Source organism: Eptesicus fuscus, chromosome 17 (genome assembly GCF_027574615.1).
Source record: "Eptesicus fuscus isolate TK198812 chromosome 17, DD_ASM_mEF_20220401, whole genome shotgun sequence".
NCBI lineage: Eukaryota > Metazoa > Chordata > Mammalia > Chiroptera > Vespertilionidae > Eptesicus > Eptesicus fuscus.
The window spans coordinates 24192920-24208972 of record NC_072489.1 but is presented as its reverse complement, the minus strand read 5'-3'; the positions used below and the strand labels follow the sequence as shown (position 1 = coordinate 24208972).

Genomic DNA, 16053 nt, shown 5'->3' with positions numbered 1-16053 from the left:
TGGCAGTTGGACATCACTCTCGCAATCCGGGATTGCTGGCTCCTAACCGCTCACCTGCCTGCCTGCCTGGTTGCCCCTAACCACTCTGCATGCTGGTCTGCTCACCCCCAACTGCCGCCCCTCCTCCCCCCAGCCAGCCTGATCACCCACAACTGCTGTCCCATCCTGGCCTGATCACCCACAACTGCCCTCCCCTCTTGGCCCCTAACCACCTATACCTTGGCCCCACCACCATGGCTTTATTCAGAAGAATGTCTGGAAGGTCTCCTAGAAGGTCTCCCAGTCTAGTTAGCATATTACCCTTTTATTAGTATAGATAGAGGCCTGGTGCATGGGAGGGGGCCGGCTGGTTTGCCCTGAAGGGTGTCCCTGATCAGGGTGGGGGTTCCCTTGGGGGGTGGGGCGGCCTGGGTGAGGGGCTTGTGGTGGTTTGCAGGCCAGCCACGTCCCCATGGGGTGAGGGTCCCCGCTGGGGGGGCATGGCCAGCCTGGGTGAGGGGCTGATGGCTGTTTGCAGGCTGGCCACGCCCCCCAGCGGGGACCCTCACACCATGGGGGTGTGGTCAGCCTGGGTGAGGGGCTGAGGGCCGTTTGCAGGCCCCTCCCTTTGTGGCCGGTCCAGGCAACCTATGCCTCCCATGAGCTCAGGCCGGCTCCGTGGCCGCTATCCACAGGCCCCACCTTCAGCGGCTGACCAGTGCAGACGGGAAGCTTGGGTCAACCCCGGCAATGGAGGAAGCCAAGCCTCCCGCCCACTACAGCTGGCTCTGTGGCTGCCATCTTTGTCCTGCTTATTTGCATATTCCCTCCTGATTGGCTGTGGGCGTCGCAGAGTGATGGTCAATTACCATATTTCTCTCTTATTAGTATAGATTCAATCATTCTACCCCCTCTTGGCCCCCATTTACATCCTATTTCATTCATTCTCTCTCTTTTTTTTTTTAAAATGTATTTTATTGATTTTTTACAGAGAGGAAGAGAGAGGGATAGAGAGTTAGAAACAACGATGAGAGAGAAACATCGATCAGCTGCCTCCCGCACACCCCCTACTGGGGATGTGCCCACAACCAAAGTACATGCCCTTGACCGGAATCGAACCTGGGACCCCTGAGTCCGAAGGCTGACACTCTATCCACTGAGCCAAACCGGTTTCGGCTCATTCATTCTCTAAAATTATCTTGTCATAGAACTGTCTTCCCGATTAGGTTGTTACATTGAAGGTAGTCTTACTTTTATCTTTTTCTTCCACCCATCTTTTGCTACATTATACCTAAAGTGTTTCAGTTTCCCTGTATTTAATTCTTGTTTGTACTGGACTCTTTCAAGTTCTTCAGTATGTATGTAACTCCCTGTTAACAAACTTAGCTTTGAACTCCTATAAACAGTTATGTGTCACACAGATTATATTATCATATGATCATATACTCTCCTATATTCTTCAAATATAATATCTTTAACCCTTTGCACTTGCTTTTTTCTCAATTCCTTTATCCTACTCGGGATTTAATTTTTTTTTTTTTTTTTTTGGTTGATCAACAAATTTTTTTTCTTTCTTTTTTCTTTTTATTTATTTTTGTTAATCCTCACCCGAGAATATTTTTCCATTGATCTTTTTTTTTTTTTTAATTTCTTTATTAAGGTGTCACATATTTGTCCTCATCCCCCCCTTCCCATCCCACCCCTCTCCCCACGCATGCCCCAATCCCCTGTTGAACTTAACCGTTGGATAGGCTTATATGCATGCATACAGGTCCTTTGGTTGAACTCTCCCCCTCCCCCCACCCTCCCCCTACCCTCCCCTATCCTCCCTCTGAGGCCCGATAGTCCGATCGATGCCTCCTTGCTTCTGGTTCTGTTCTTGTTCCTCAGTCTATGTTGTTCATCATTTCCTCTAGATGAACGAGATCAAATGTCACTAGATATATACTAATAAGATCTGAATGTGAGACGAGCAATAATATTTATGCTGAAAGGCAAATGAATCAATCTGTAGCGAGCTTCCCCCTGGACCAACAGTTCTTTTGAGACCCAATTTCGATGTCCAGTAGTTCCTTATGTGTACATGTCAGCACTGACCCCTCAGCTCTGGATGGTGGACAAATGGTGGTAATGGAGGTCCGACTCCCTCAGGTTTGGTCTCGGCCGAACCCAGGGGCACGGCGTCACCTGGACTAAGGGGCACGTGGCCTCACCCATACCCAAGGGGCGCGTGGTCTCACCCGGGCCTGGGACCCAGCCTCACCCGGATGGATCCAGGGGCGCACGGCCTCACCCGGACCCAGGATCTGGCTTCACCCGTACCCAGGGACGCTTGGCCTCTCCCAGACCCAGGGGCACGTGGCCTCACCCGGGCTTAGTTGCACAAGGCCTCACCTGGATCCAGGGACACATGGTCTCTCCCGGACCCAGGGACGCTTGGCCTCTCCCAGACCCAGGGCCACTTGGGCTCACCCGGGCCTAGGTGCACGAGACCTCACCCGGATCCTGGGACACATGGTCTCACCCGGACCCAGGGATGCTTGGCCTCTCCCAGACCCAGGGCCACTTGGGCTCACCCGGGCCTTGGTGCACGAGGCTTCACCCGGATCCAGGGAGACATGGTCTCACCCGGACCCAGGGACGCTTGGCCTCTCCCAGACCCAGGGCCACTTGGGCTCACCCGGGCCTAGGTGCACGAGGCCTCACCCGGATCCAGGGACACATGGTCTCACCCGGACCCAGGGACGCTTGGCCTCTCCCCGACCCAGGGCCACTTGGGCTCACCCGGGCCTAGGTGCACGAGGCCTCACCCGGATCTAGGGACACATGGTCTCACCCAGACCCAGGAACGTTTGGCCACTCCCAGACCCAGGGCCACTTGGGCTCACCCGGGCCTAGGTGCACGAGGCCTCGCCCAGATCCAGGGACGCATGGTCTCACCCGGACCTAGGGACGCTTGGCCTCTCCCAGACCCAGGGCCACTTGGGCTCACCCGGGCCTAGGTGCACGAGGCCTCACCCGGATCCTGGGACACATGGTCTCACCCGGACCCAGGGATGCTTGGCCTCTCCCAGACCCAGGGCCACTTGGGCTCACCCGGGCCTAGGTGCACGAGGCCTCACCCGGATCCAGGGACACATGGTCTCACCCGGACCCAGGGACGCTTGGCCTCTCCCCGACCCAGGGCCACTTGGGCTCACCCGGGCCTAGGTGCACGAGTCCTCACCCGGATCCAGGGACACATGGTCTCACCCGGACCCAGGGATGCTTGGCCTCTCCCAGACCCAGGGCCACTTGGGCTCACCCGGGCCTAGGTGCACGAGGCATCACCCGGATCCTGGGACACATGGTATCACCCGGACCCAGGGATGCTTGGCCTCTCCCAGACCCAGGGCCACTTGGGCTCACCCGGGCCTAGGTGCACAAGGCCTCTCCCGGATCCAGGGACACATGGTCTCACCCGGACCCAGGGACGCTTGGCCTCTCCCAGACCCAGGGCCACTTGGGCTCACCCGGGCCTAGGTGCACGAGGCTTCATCCGGATCCAGGGATGCATGGTCTCGCCCGGACCCAGGGACGCTTGGCCTCTCCCAGACCCAGGGGCACGTGGCCTCACCCGGGCCTAGGTGCACGAGGCCTCACCCGGATCCAGGGACACATGGTCTCACCCGGACCCAGGGACGCTTGGCCTCTCCCAGACCAGGGCCACTTGGGCTCACCCGGGCCTAGGTGCACGCGGCCTCACCCGGATCCAGGGACACATGGTCTCGCCTGGACCCAGGGGTGTGTGGGCTCTCCCAGACCCAGGGGCGCTTGGCCTCGCCCAGGCACGGGATCCAGCGTCATCCGGGTCCAGGGGCACTTGGCCTCACCCGGACCCGGAGTCCGGCCTCACCTGGACCCAGGGGCATGTGGCCTCAGCTAGACCCAGGGACGTGAGGCCTCACTTATACCCAGAGGCGTGTGACCCCACCCGAGCCCAGAGGCGCGCAACCCCGCCCGCACCCGGGTCTCAGCGGGGCCCCGTCTTCCCGATCCCAATTCCTGCCGGTCAATCCCCCCTCAGCAATTCCCCTGGCCATCCTTCCGGAGCTCCAGTATGGCTGCTGCAGAACTCGTCGGGCGGCGGCTCGGCGAAGCTCCGGTGCACCCGGTGCATGGCGGTGGGCCAGTCTGGCGTCGCTGCGTTGGCCCTTGGGTCTGCATCGGTGGCCGGTCGCCGAGCATGCGCACCTGGCCGCTTCCGGGGCGTTGAGATTCTTGACGGACTCAGAGGTCAGCAAGCGCGGAGTCTCCCACCCCATGTCTCATAGGGGCTCGTCTGTCCGTGCTTGGCTGCCAGTGGAGCCGTCCCCTCAGCCGGAGACCGCCGGGGGAACTGCGCCGAGCACGTTCCAGGCCGCTGTTGTATCGCCTGAGCCATAGTTCTTTTGTGTCGCCTGAGCTGTAGTTCTTAAAGTGTGGTCTTTGGGTCGCCGGCATCAGCATCATCCCACATACCCCTCTTTTATTCTAGTTGTAGAGCATCTACTCAGCCAGCCCTATGGTGGTCTTGGATGGTGTCTGCTCTGCTCTCTTGTTGTAGTCTCAAAGTTGTTGTGGTAGGCAACAATCAGGCTTCCGCCCTATGCCTCCATCTTGGTCCTCCTTTGTATAGTTAAGTCTTGATTGTTGTTGGTGTCACTGGGGGGGCTCTCTTTGTCTATAAAGGAAGAGTTGCTGTGCAGGAGACACGTTTATGGGCCGGGTCTTGGTGCAGCAAAGCTTTGGCGCTCACTGAATATTCCCGTTGAATGTGTCCCTTATGCACGTGGTTGAAATCTGGTGTCATCTCCCACAGACCACTAGATGCCCTCGTTTCTGGGTCTCCAATGGGGTGTAGATCAGCTACTGCCTTAGGCACTCAGCAAGGATTACAGCAAAAACTGTAGTTTCTTCCTCCTGTCTGAGTGGCCCTGGAGCAGTCCGACTAGAATAGCAGATCATCTGGTCCGCTGCCAGAGGGCAGGCCACCCACATGCATAAGCCGTTGCTTGGGGCGCAGGTGTGCCTGCAAGACTTGCGGGGCAGGTCTTCAAAACGTGCGGGGCGGGTCCCAGGGCGGGGCGGGGTCTCAGGGTGCCAACAGGCCATGGTGCGGCGAGCCTCGATGGCTGTGAGTCTGGTCCTTCTGCCTTCCATGTATCTAAGTCCCCTCGTTCCGCACTCCAGCGCAGCAAACACTGATTGCTGGGCGCACCTCTGCAAGAGTCCCGCCTCTCCCCGCAGGCATCTGGGTCTCCCGGGGTTCGCCAGAAGATGGGTTTCAGGGTGATGGAGAGCTAATCTCCCTTAGGTTTGGAACAAAAGCCCCTTTCCCCCGCCACCAGCCAGACCCACGCACCTCCACACCTCATCCCCTCCGATTTCGCTGGGTGCGAGGCAACAGAACAGCCTTTAACCTCCGCCGCCATCTTTTTCAAACTTCTCAATTTGTACTTCTTAATCCCTTCATTTCAGTCAACTCTACTGAAGTCTAGCGCCGCCGGGAGGTGCACGGAAAGGGCGCCCGGGCCTCCGTCCGGTGCGCGGTGCGCGCGTCCCGCGGAACCAGGCGCGCGAGGGCCGCGCGGCTGGGACGGGCGCTGGGCGGCCGCCGAGCTCCAGGCACCGCCATCGCCGTGTTCCGGACGTCGCCGCTGCGGCGTCCCCCCAATTTATACTTCTTAATCCCTTGAATTCAGTCAACTCTACTGAAGTCTAGCGCCGCCGGGAGGTGCACGGAGAGGGCGCCCGGGCCTCCGTCCGGTGTGCGGTGCGCGCGTCCCGCGGAACCAGGCGCGCGAGGGCCGCGCGGCTGGGACGGGCGCTGGGCGGCCGCCGAGCTCCAGGCACCGCCATCGCCGTGTTCCGGACGTCGCCGCCGCGGCGTCCCCCCAATTTATACTTCTTAATCCCTTGAATTCAGTCAACTCTACTGAAGTCTAGCGCCGCCGGGAGGTGCACGGAGAGGGCGCCCGGGCCTCCGTCCGGTGTGCGGGGAGCGCGGCCCGCGGCACCAGGCGCGCGGGGGCTGCGCGGCGGGGACGGGTGCTGGGAGGCCGCCGGGCTCCGGGCGCCGCTGCTGCAGCGGCGTCCCCAGCGTCCCGGGCCGGGCGGCCTGCGGGGGCGGCGGAGTTGCGAAAGTGAGTGAGTTTCCCAGGGTTTCGCCCGGAATGGGGTTCAGTGCAATCGGAGCCGGTGCTCAGAGCACTCCGGAGCCTTTATCTCCTTCCTGCCAGTGAACTCCGGCCAGGTCATCAGCCGCCCCCTCCTCTCCGGTTCCATCCTCCCCGCAGGCGCGTGTGCTCGTGTCTCCGCCCGTTTCTCCATACCTCAGGCTTTTACGGCTTCCCCGACTGTCCCCGTGGCCTTCTCCTTCCCCCCAGCTGTGGGCATTTCAGTCCGCCAGCTCTCCTGTGGTTCTGGACGATGTCCGTTCTGACCTCTAGTTGTATTTTTGAAATTGTTGTGCCCGGCTGCGGGTTAGGTCTTTAACCTATGCCGCCATCTTGGTTTTTTTCTCCATTGATCTACTTTCCTTTTCCCAGTAATCCATGATGTCTCCATTCATTCTGAAATTTAGTGGAATTAATCTCATCTGTAGAAGGAAGCAGCAATCTCTGTGAAGTCTCTTTCCCAGAGGCGCAGGACCCTTCCCATGGCGACACCTGGATCCATGGTGAGGATGAGCGTGATTTTCGGGGCTGCCCTTCCTTCTGGGCTGAGCCCTCAGCCAGGTGCATTGCATAAGCTCAAAGCCAGCAGAAGGTGAACTTCTCAGGTGAGGTTCTCTGGGTACAAGGGTTCTAAGGCCCATGGGTCCCACCACAGGCATGTGGACTTCCTTAATACAAAAGGACAAATCTTTCACCCCCAGGTGCTTAGAGGAGAGACACAGCCCCGACACGTCCGGCCCCGCCCCACCCAAGGCTGGACCTTCGGCGCAGGTGGGCCGCCAGCAGGGCGGGATTTAATTTTTTTAAATACCCCAGATTTTACAAAGCGCGGCAGAAGAATAAAAAAACTGGAGTTTCTTTTCATACAAACTTATTTGGAATTTTTTATATTTCAAATTATTAATACATTCAAAGAGTATAAAAAGAGCTGCTACCGATGCTAACCGTGTCAAGTCACACTCGACATCCGAGTGCAAAAGGTTAAATTATAGGTGCAAATTCATTGAGGGTAGAGCTGTTATAGTGTCCAGTACAGTGATGCACATGTACAAAGTGCTTAATAAATATTAAATACCTTCTGACTCCTGTTATCATGTACTTTTAAACATGGAGACAAACTGGTAAAAGATACATTTGATTCTGAGGTCTTTGTGCTGCTGCCCGTTAGACAGCTAGTTAGATGTGTTTACCTATTAGAACTGGTAAAGACAGAAATACACTGTTCAAGGAGTTAACATCTGTTTCTAGTTATCCACACAAAGTCAAGCAGGAGCCCAAGTCAAGGCTTCTTCTAAAAATGATCCTTAGGGGTTGAGATGAGGTCTATCTGGTGTTATGCAAAGGTTTCAAACTATACAAATTTCTCCCACTATTTAAAATTTTATAAGATTCTCATATTTAATTATTAAGTTGTAGTATAAATGGGCTTCTGGAAACTCCAGAAAAACTGAAGTAGAGACAATGTTAAGGAAAACCTGAACATTATCCGCTTTGCCCTCATGAACAATTATAATATGGTCTTATTGACAAAACATTTCAGTCAAGAATCTAAAAAGCCAAGGTTTGTATACATTTCCCTAACCCAAAGGACATAAATTCAATGTAAAGTCTTCCAAATGTAAAGACCTACTGCAGACCGGAAGCCTTACCAATTACAAACAGTTGATGAACACATATTTTGTGTTATGTATATTATATACTGTATTCTTATAATAAAGCAAGTTAGAAAAAAAGAAAATATTAAAGTAAAGAAAATAATAAGAGAAAATACATCTATAGTACTTATTGGAAAAAAAAATCCATGTATGAATGGACTTGAGCAGTTCAAACCCATGCCATTCAAGAGTCAAATGTAGACGTGAGGCCCTCAGTAGACTGAGCTGCAGACAGAATTGGAACCTCCTGCTTCAGCAAGATCCTGTTTCTCCAGTATTACCTCAATGAACAGGGAGACGGGGTCTATACCCTGAAGAAGTTCAATCCTACGGGACAACAGATCTGCTCGGCCCATCCTGCTCAGTTCTCCCCAGATGACAAAATTTCTCGACATCGAATCTCCATCAAGAAACGTTTCAAGGTGCTGATGACCCAGTAACTGCACCCTGTACTGTGACGGTCCCTTAAGTTTCATGTCTTTCCTGCCACCTGCGACTCCTCTGAGACTTTCCAAAACCAAGCTTTTCAGTCTGTGAGCCTTGAAGCCTTGCTCTTTGGAATCTGGTATCATCATTACTTTTGATCATGCTGTGCGAAGCAATCATGGTAGCACCACCTTTAAAGGGAACACGTTTGAGTCTGCTTTTCATATTTTGACTGCCATGTTATTAAAATTATTTGAAAGAGAAAAAGTCAACTGTAGTATTATGCTAGGCGAAATAAGCCGGACAGAGAAAGATAAGCATCACATGATCTTACTCATATGTGGGATCTAATGAACCAAATAAACTGATGATCAAAAATAGACCCAGAGACATAGAAGCATGAACAGACTGTTGAACCTCAGAGGGAAGGCAGGGGAGGGTGGGTGGGAAAAGATCAAGCAATGAACTTGTATGCATATATGCATGACCATGGACACAGACAACAGGTTGGTGGGGGGGGGGGGAGCAGATGGGAAAAGGTTAATGGGGGGAAAAGGAGGACCTATATAATACTTTCAACAATAAAGATTTGTAAAAAAAAATTAAGCTAAAAAATAATAAAAAGAGTCAACTGTAGTTGGAAATCTTATGAGTTACCTTCTGATTATAGGTAATGGCTGATTCATTATTTACTAATAAATTTCCCACTGTGTTTTATATTCAGTGGAAACATTATAAATGCATAATATATTTAATTTACGATACGCTGAGTTTTCAAATATTTTGCCCAACCTATATTCACAAAGAAAAGAAGATGGGTGTTACTTTAACATATGATAAAATTGTTATCACAGAGGCTAAATTCCAAAGGTTCTTCACATAATAGGATTGGGACTAAAATTGAAAATTGTAACACTGATGAGGAGTCTAGGATTCCTTCTACTGCATTTCTTAGTGATTCCATTTTTTGCAGTGATCTATTACTTGAGCCTGTGTTACTAACTTTTTAATTAAAACTACCTATCCAGCGCTAGCTGACATGGCTCATATGTCCCCATTTTCCCTCCCTTTGCCCACCTTCACCCTGCCCTTCCTTCCCTCTGGCCATCACCATTCTGTTGTCCGTGTTAAATGGGTTATGCATATATGTTCTTTTTTTAAAAAAAAAAAAGTATTTTTATTGATTTCAGAGAGGAAGGGAGAGGGAGAGAGAGAGAGAGAAACATCAATGATAGAGAAACATCATTGATCAGCTGCTTTCTGCATGCCCCCTACTGGGGATCGAGCCCGCAACCCAGGCATGTGCCTTTGACCGGAATTGAACCCGGGACCCTTCAGTCCACAGGCCGACGCTCTATCCACTGAGCCAAACCGGCTAGGGCCATATATGTTCTTTAATAGAACTCACAAAAACCTGTCACAATGATCTCTGAAATAATACCAGTAAAAATCCACCATAATTTCCACTTCTCTGAATTGTGTATCTTTTGCCTTCTTCCTTTAAATGAAATATGGATCTTCTTCAAAGACAGTTTTTTTGCTGGATTCCTCTCAAGTTATGACTGTTTTCCCTACTATATCCCTTATACTAATGAGCTTAGAGATGGATTAGGTTACTCTTTATTCCTCACTGCAAAGTTCATTCTTCTTCCTTGATCATCTATCCTACATGAACCACTTCTTCCTCTCCTCCGGTTACAGTTTCTCCATAACTTCAATTTCAAACACTTTACTCCTGGAAACCACTTCCTATGTTTCCAGCTCACGCTCTCATATTCTGGCCTCATCAATCACTCAGCCCAACACAGGACCTGCAACTTTTTACTGTTGTGCTATTATACTATAATTCTACCATAAAATTATATATATATATACACACACACATATATATCCTATCTAATAAAAGAGTAATATGCAAATTATCCATCACTCTGCTACACTCACAAGCCACGCCCACAAGCCAATCAGGAGCAACTATGCAAATTAACCCAACCAAGATGGCTGCAGCCACAGAGAGAGCAGGAGAGAGGCTTGGGTTTCCCCAGTGATGGAGGAAGCCAAGCTTCCACACACCCAGGCTGGCCTAGGCCTCTGCTTAAGGCTACAAAGTTTCAATTATAGAAGATAAATAAATCCCAACAGAAATGGCTGCCACCACGGAGCGAGCAGAAGGCTTGGCTCCGCTCTAGGCTACAAAGTTTCAATTGTAGAAATAAATTCCAGATACCAGGGCCTCCGCTTGGGTTGTCAGGGGGCATGGCCGACCTGCAAACCACCACAGGCCCCTTGCCCAGGCCGCCCCATGCTCCAAGGGAACCCTGATCCAGGACATCCTTCAGGGCAAACCAGCTGGCCCCCACCCATGCACCAGGCCTCTATCCTATATAATAAAAGAGTAATATGCAGATTGATCATCACTCCAACACACAAGATGGCTGCCCCCATGTGGTCAAAGATCCTACCCCCATGTGGACACAAGATGGCCACCACAAGATGGCCAGCAGGGAGAGCAGTTGGGAGGGACCAGGCCTGCAAGGGAGGGCAGTTGGGGCGATTAAGCCTGAAGGGGAGGGCAGTTAAGGGGTGACCAGGCTGGCAGAGGAGGGAAGTTGGGGGCAAACAGGCTGGCAGGGGAGCAGTTAGACATCAATCAGGCTGGCAGGGGAGTGGTTAGGGGGTGATCAGGCTGGCAGGCAGAAGCGGTTAGGGGCAATCAGGAAGGTAGGCAGGTGAGTGGTTGGGAGCCAGCAGTCCTGGATTGTGAGAGGGATGTCCGACTGCCCGTGTAGGCCCAATCCCACCGGCAGTCGGACATCCCTTGAGGGGTCCCAGATTGGAGAGGGTGCAGATTGGGCTGAGGGACACACCCCCCCCCATGCATGAATTTCATGCACCAGGCCTCTAGTATATATATAACTAGAAAAGCCACTTGCAAAAATGCCACTGAAAATTATCCAAGAGTGGTGTACTAATTTTTCTTTAAGCTTTCCCAAATTTTCCAAGTATAAACATGTACATGCTTTAAAATTTGTCTAGTCCTGTGTATTGAGCAATAAATAAAATTGTGACTGTATGTATAAAAGGCACCTGAAAAAAAAAAAGTTTTAGGAATATCTTAATTTCCTATTCCCATCAGAATGAAGAAAATGGATGTGGTAACTCCCAGGTTTTAGGATTTAATTGTCATGTTGCTCCAAAGTATAAAATAACTTTCAAGAGCTCCAGCTGTAGACTGGGAAGAATCTCTATAGCTATCTATAATCACACAGAGACTCCACTATAAATTAGATTTGTTATATTGACAGTATTCAATTTACATTTTTGCAATTTAATGGGTACATTTTAGAGTCTTCCATTTGTTGTAGAGTAAGATATTAAAACCAGAAAAAGGATATCAAACTATCCCCCTTACTTTCAAACTTTCTATTAGCTTCCCATGGGACTACATTAAGTCTGAACTTAACGCTGGTTGACAAGACCCGAAAGATCTGTTTTCTGCATTCTTCTGATCCTGCTACAATCCCTAATCCCTTACTCTACAGATTGGTACCTTGTTTTTTTTCCTGTTCCTGAAACATACCATGCTCATTCAGCTCTTATGATAGAAGAGAAGCATAAGATAATTTTTTATTGCACTGATTAAAAACAGGAATAAAATAATGTTTGCAACCTAAAGCAATGTCAAGAGAAAAGGAGAACGCTAATCTCTGGAACCCCGTTTTAACTCTTTAAAGAAAAAAGGTCAGTGTCAGGGAGCTGGAAATGCTGTCACCAGCAAACCCAACAAACTGCCTCAGGCTAATGTAAGTTGTCCTACTCTCAAATGTACATTACTTATCCAAACTCAATGAACTTTCTAAGAAACTTCATAACTATGCTTCCAAAGAATGTTCTAGACAAGTATCAATTTAGCAAGACCAACAATGAGTAAAAGAGTACTGAGAATTATTATTTATAATCTAAGACACTGAAGGTTTTAAATTCATATGAGAAAGTTATATATAAGTGATTCCATAAAGCTATTATAGACTGGTAAAATGGTATTCAATACTCTGAATCATTACTTTCCAGGTCATACACTACAGCACAAAGAGCATATATTCTCTAGAGTTAGAACACTGAGACCATGAATGAAAAAATTTCTCTGATCCTTAGTTTTCAAATTAGTAAAATAGAGGTAATTAATACTTCAAAGTGTTGTTGTAAGAATTAAACCTGATAATGTAAGAAAAGGACTCAATAAGGTAACTGACACATGCTGGCTTCACTTTCTTTTTTTCTTTGACCTGAAAGTATAATACACTTCATATACAGAGAAAATGTCTAGCTAGAGATTTGTCACAATGATTAAGATTCCGTTATATTAAAATGTTATAAGGAGAAAGGACACATAAAATGCAATTATTCAGAAAAACAACAAATTTAATTTAAAAAGGAAATGGGTCAATTTCATTCTAAAGTGAGGAGGGGGGAGACAAGAATATACATACTAATATTTTTAATCTTCGTTTTTTAATTACCCAATGTCTAAACCACACTAATTTTTAAGATATTTAATATTTTGACATAAATAAAAATGATCTCTTCACATAAAAAAGCTAGAAAAACGAAATTTGCTATTGGAATAATAATATGCCTGTATAATTTATTTTTCAAACAGATAAAGAAGAAGAAAAATTAAGTAACGGAGACAGATGGCATCCAGAAATCCACGAATCCAAGGGTGACAACATGATAATTTGGGAATAATCAGAAGTAATAATATTTATAAATATGTAATAGAAATTATCCATATAGAATGTTTTCTTAACATTAAATTTTAAAGTTACATAGATGGAATCAATACATAGCAGTGGAAAGAAATGTCAACCATGCTATACTTGTTTTAAGTCAATTTTTTAGGAAATTCAACCCAAAATTGTAAGACTTTGCTATTTACCAGTTGCAATGATAAGAATCAATATGTGATATAGTTCTTGTTCCCAGGGAGACATAAATCTTATTTTAAAAGAATTGCAATAAATATTTAGATAGCAATCCTTATAAAAATAATACCATCATACAGCTTTTGAAATTAAGAAGTTTTATGTAATACATGTATGTATATTCTCTCAATTCGTTTTTAACTTCTAAATTCTGTCAATACAAACCTATAAAGTAGATATTAGGTACTTTTTTATAGGTGAGAATGCAAAACCCAGAAAGAAAGATTTATCTAACATAGTTAACATTTGGCAGAGCGAGAACTCAAACCTGAATCAAATTTTATAAAACCACATATAGCTCCAGAAGGAAATAGTAATCAATAAGGTGAATCGGAGATCAAGAAAGCTAAAGTTAATTTTTAATTATTTAGATGTCAATAATTCTAATAAGAAATGGGAAGAGATATTCCCTAAGAAAGTATGGACTCCAATAGTAAAAGAAATATCAACATTTTATTTCCCAGGACCTGATATACTTTAGGAACTTAATAAATGTGAGTGAATTGAATAAAGGTGATGAATGAGAAACAATATGGCTATATAGTTTCCTTATGTCAGATTTTAAAAGGACATATGGAAGAAGGGAAACATAATTAAGAATATTTACAAATTAATATCATAAACCTTGTAAGAATATTGTCAGAATAAACTAAACTTTATAAATAATACTAAAGAAAACAATACTAGCCCATTAGCTGCATAAATGTAAGAGGATGAACTAAGAAGAAACAAGAATATTGCATGGGAAAGATGATGTAATGTTAACAGATGCAGAGAGAATAAAGAACTACTCACACCTCCTCTTTTGCATCCATCTTCTCCACCAAGGAGAATTGAGTAGAAAACTGGAAAAGGTAGAAGAAACATAGTTATAAAGTAAATGAAGTTGAATGAGAAAAGAAGACAGTAAGAGAACACCCAGACACTTTTTAAATTAGTTTTTGTCTAATGAGTCTAAATAGTCACGGACCCAAATTAGGCATGCATCTCTAACGTAATCTGTAAAACATAATAAGAAAGGAAAACAATTTCTAAAATGCACTGATTCTGGAAATGGGGAAATCTTTTTAAAGAAAATTATATATTAGCCTAGCCAGAGTGCTCAATGGTTGAGCATCGACCTATGAACCAGGAGGCCAGGGTTCGATATCCGGTCAGGACAAATGCCTGGGTTGCGGGCTCGATCCCCAGTGCAAGGGGCAGCCTATCAATGATTCCCTCTCCTCGTTAATGTTCCTATCTCTCCCTCTCCCTTCCTCTATGAAATCAATAAAAATATCTATAATAATAAAAGCATAATATGCTAATTAGACCAGATGACCTTCCAGATGAAGCAGGTATTGTGAGGAAAGCCTGGGCCCCAGGTGCCAGCTGCCAGAGAGAAACCCGGGTCCCAGAGGGAAGCCGGTGCCGGCAGCCAGGGGAAGGACGGCCTACTCTTGAACAAATTTCATGCACTGGGCCTCTAGTATATTTTAAAAAGAAAATTATATATTAAAGAAACATAATTTGAGTTTAAAAGGCTCTTAACAATCCATTTATGTCAGTTTATATCTAGAGTATAAAAACTATTATTTGCAATGTGGCTTGTAAGCACTACAAAAGAAAAAGGTTACACCAAGAGCAAATTTTATTTCGCTACAAGTAACCCTAAACTTTCTTTAAAATATATATTATTGATTTTTTTGCAGAGAGGAAGGGAGAGGGATAGGGAGTTAGAAACATTGATGAGATAGAAACATTGATCAGCTGCCTCCTGCACACCCCCTACTGGGGATGTGCCCGCAACCAAGGTACATGCCCTTGACCAGAATCTAACCTGGGACCCTTCAGTCCACAGGCCGATGCTCTATCCACTGAGCCAACCCGGTTAGGGCCTAAACTTTTTCTTTAGCAAGAAATTTATTCTTTTTAGGTAGACTAGTGTTAACTAATACACTAGCAATTTAAAAAATTATGATATTGTGGGGAAAGAACTGAAAATATTTTTAGGAAAAAAATGAAAAATATAAGCTCATGAATAATATAGCACACCAGGGAACTCAGCTGGTAAACAAATTAACTTACAGTATTAACCAAGAACTAAAGTAAAACTGATTGAATCTCTTCTAAAGTAATCAATAGGGCTCTATCCTCATACTTTAATCAAGATAAAAAAGATAGAGTCAACAGGACTCAACATTAAGAGAATAATTTAACATGTTGGATAATACGATGAAAATTGCAAAAGATTTCAATAGAGCCCTAGCTGGTTTGGCTCAGTGGATAGAGCATCGACTTGCAGAATGAAGGGTCCCAGGTTTGATTCCAGTCAAGGGCACATGCCCAGGCTGTAGGCTTGATACCCAGTAGGGGCCCATGTAGGAGGCAACTGATCAAATGATTCTCTCTCATCATTGATGTTTCTATCTCTCTCTCCCTCTCCCTTCCTCTCTGAAGTCAATAAAAAAATATATATTTTTTAAAAAGATTTCAATAGATTAGTAAAATGGGCAGAATAAAACTATACTAAAATAACAGCAATAGCAGTGGCAGCTGACCTTGTGCAATAAAAGAAGCTTAAGCTAAACCTAGAATTTGGCAAAGCTGATGAAAACTCCAATTTACAACAGAGAAGTCCCAAAGATTCAAAAATGAGGGGCAAGTAGGACTAATAGGAAAAATGAGACTAGTCTGTTTCTTTTCCTGGCTTCAGCCTCAAAAGTGCCTCCCACTTTGGCAGAAAATGTGGGGTTTTTTCCTCACCGCTAGAAAAGGTTATCTTTGGGTCTCTGGATCAGGGAGCATATTGAAGCAAGCTGAAGGCAGACA

At 47.0% G+C, this 16053-nt stretch overlaps 1 protein-coding gene across 2 annotated transcripts in view; it reads right to left on the bottom strand.

The window, feature by feature from the left end:
• Positions 1-16053, bottom strand: part of JMJD1C (jumonji domain containing 1C) — a 247142-nt gene that overhangs the window by 155803 nt on the left and 75286 nt on the right. Inside the window, exon 2 of one of the 2 annotated variants that reach the window (XM_054729260.1) lies at positions 14040-14087. The exons of the other annotated variant lie outside the window; for it this stretch is intronic. Within the exon in view, the coding sequence (XP_054585235.1) occupies positions 14040-14057 (18 nt within the window). The 5' untranslated portion in view covers positions 14058-14087. The remainder of the gene's footprint in view (positions 1-14039; positions 14088-16053) is intronic. 2 annotated transcript variants of the gene reach the window in all.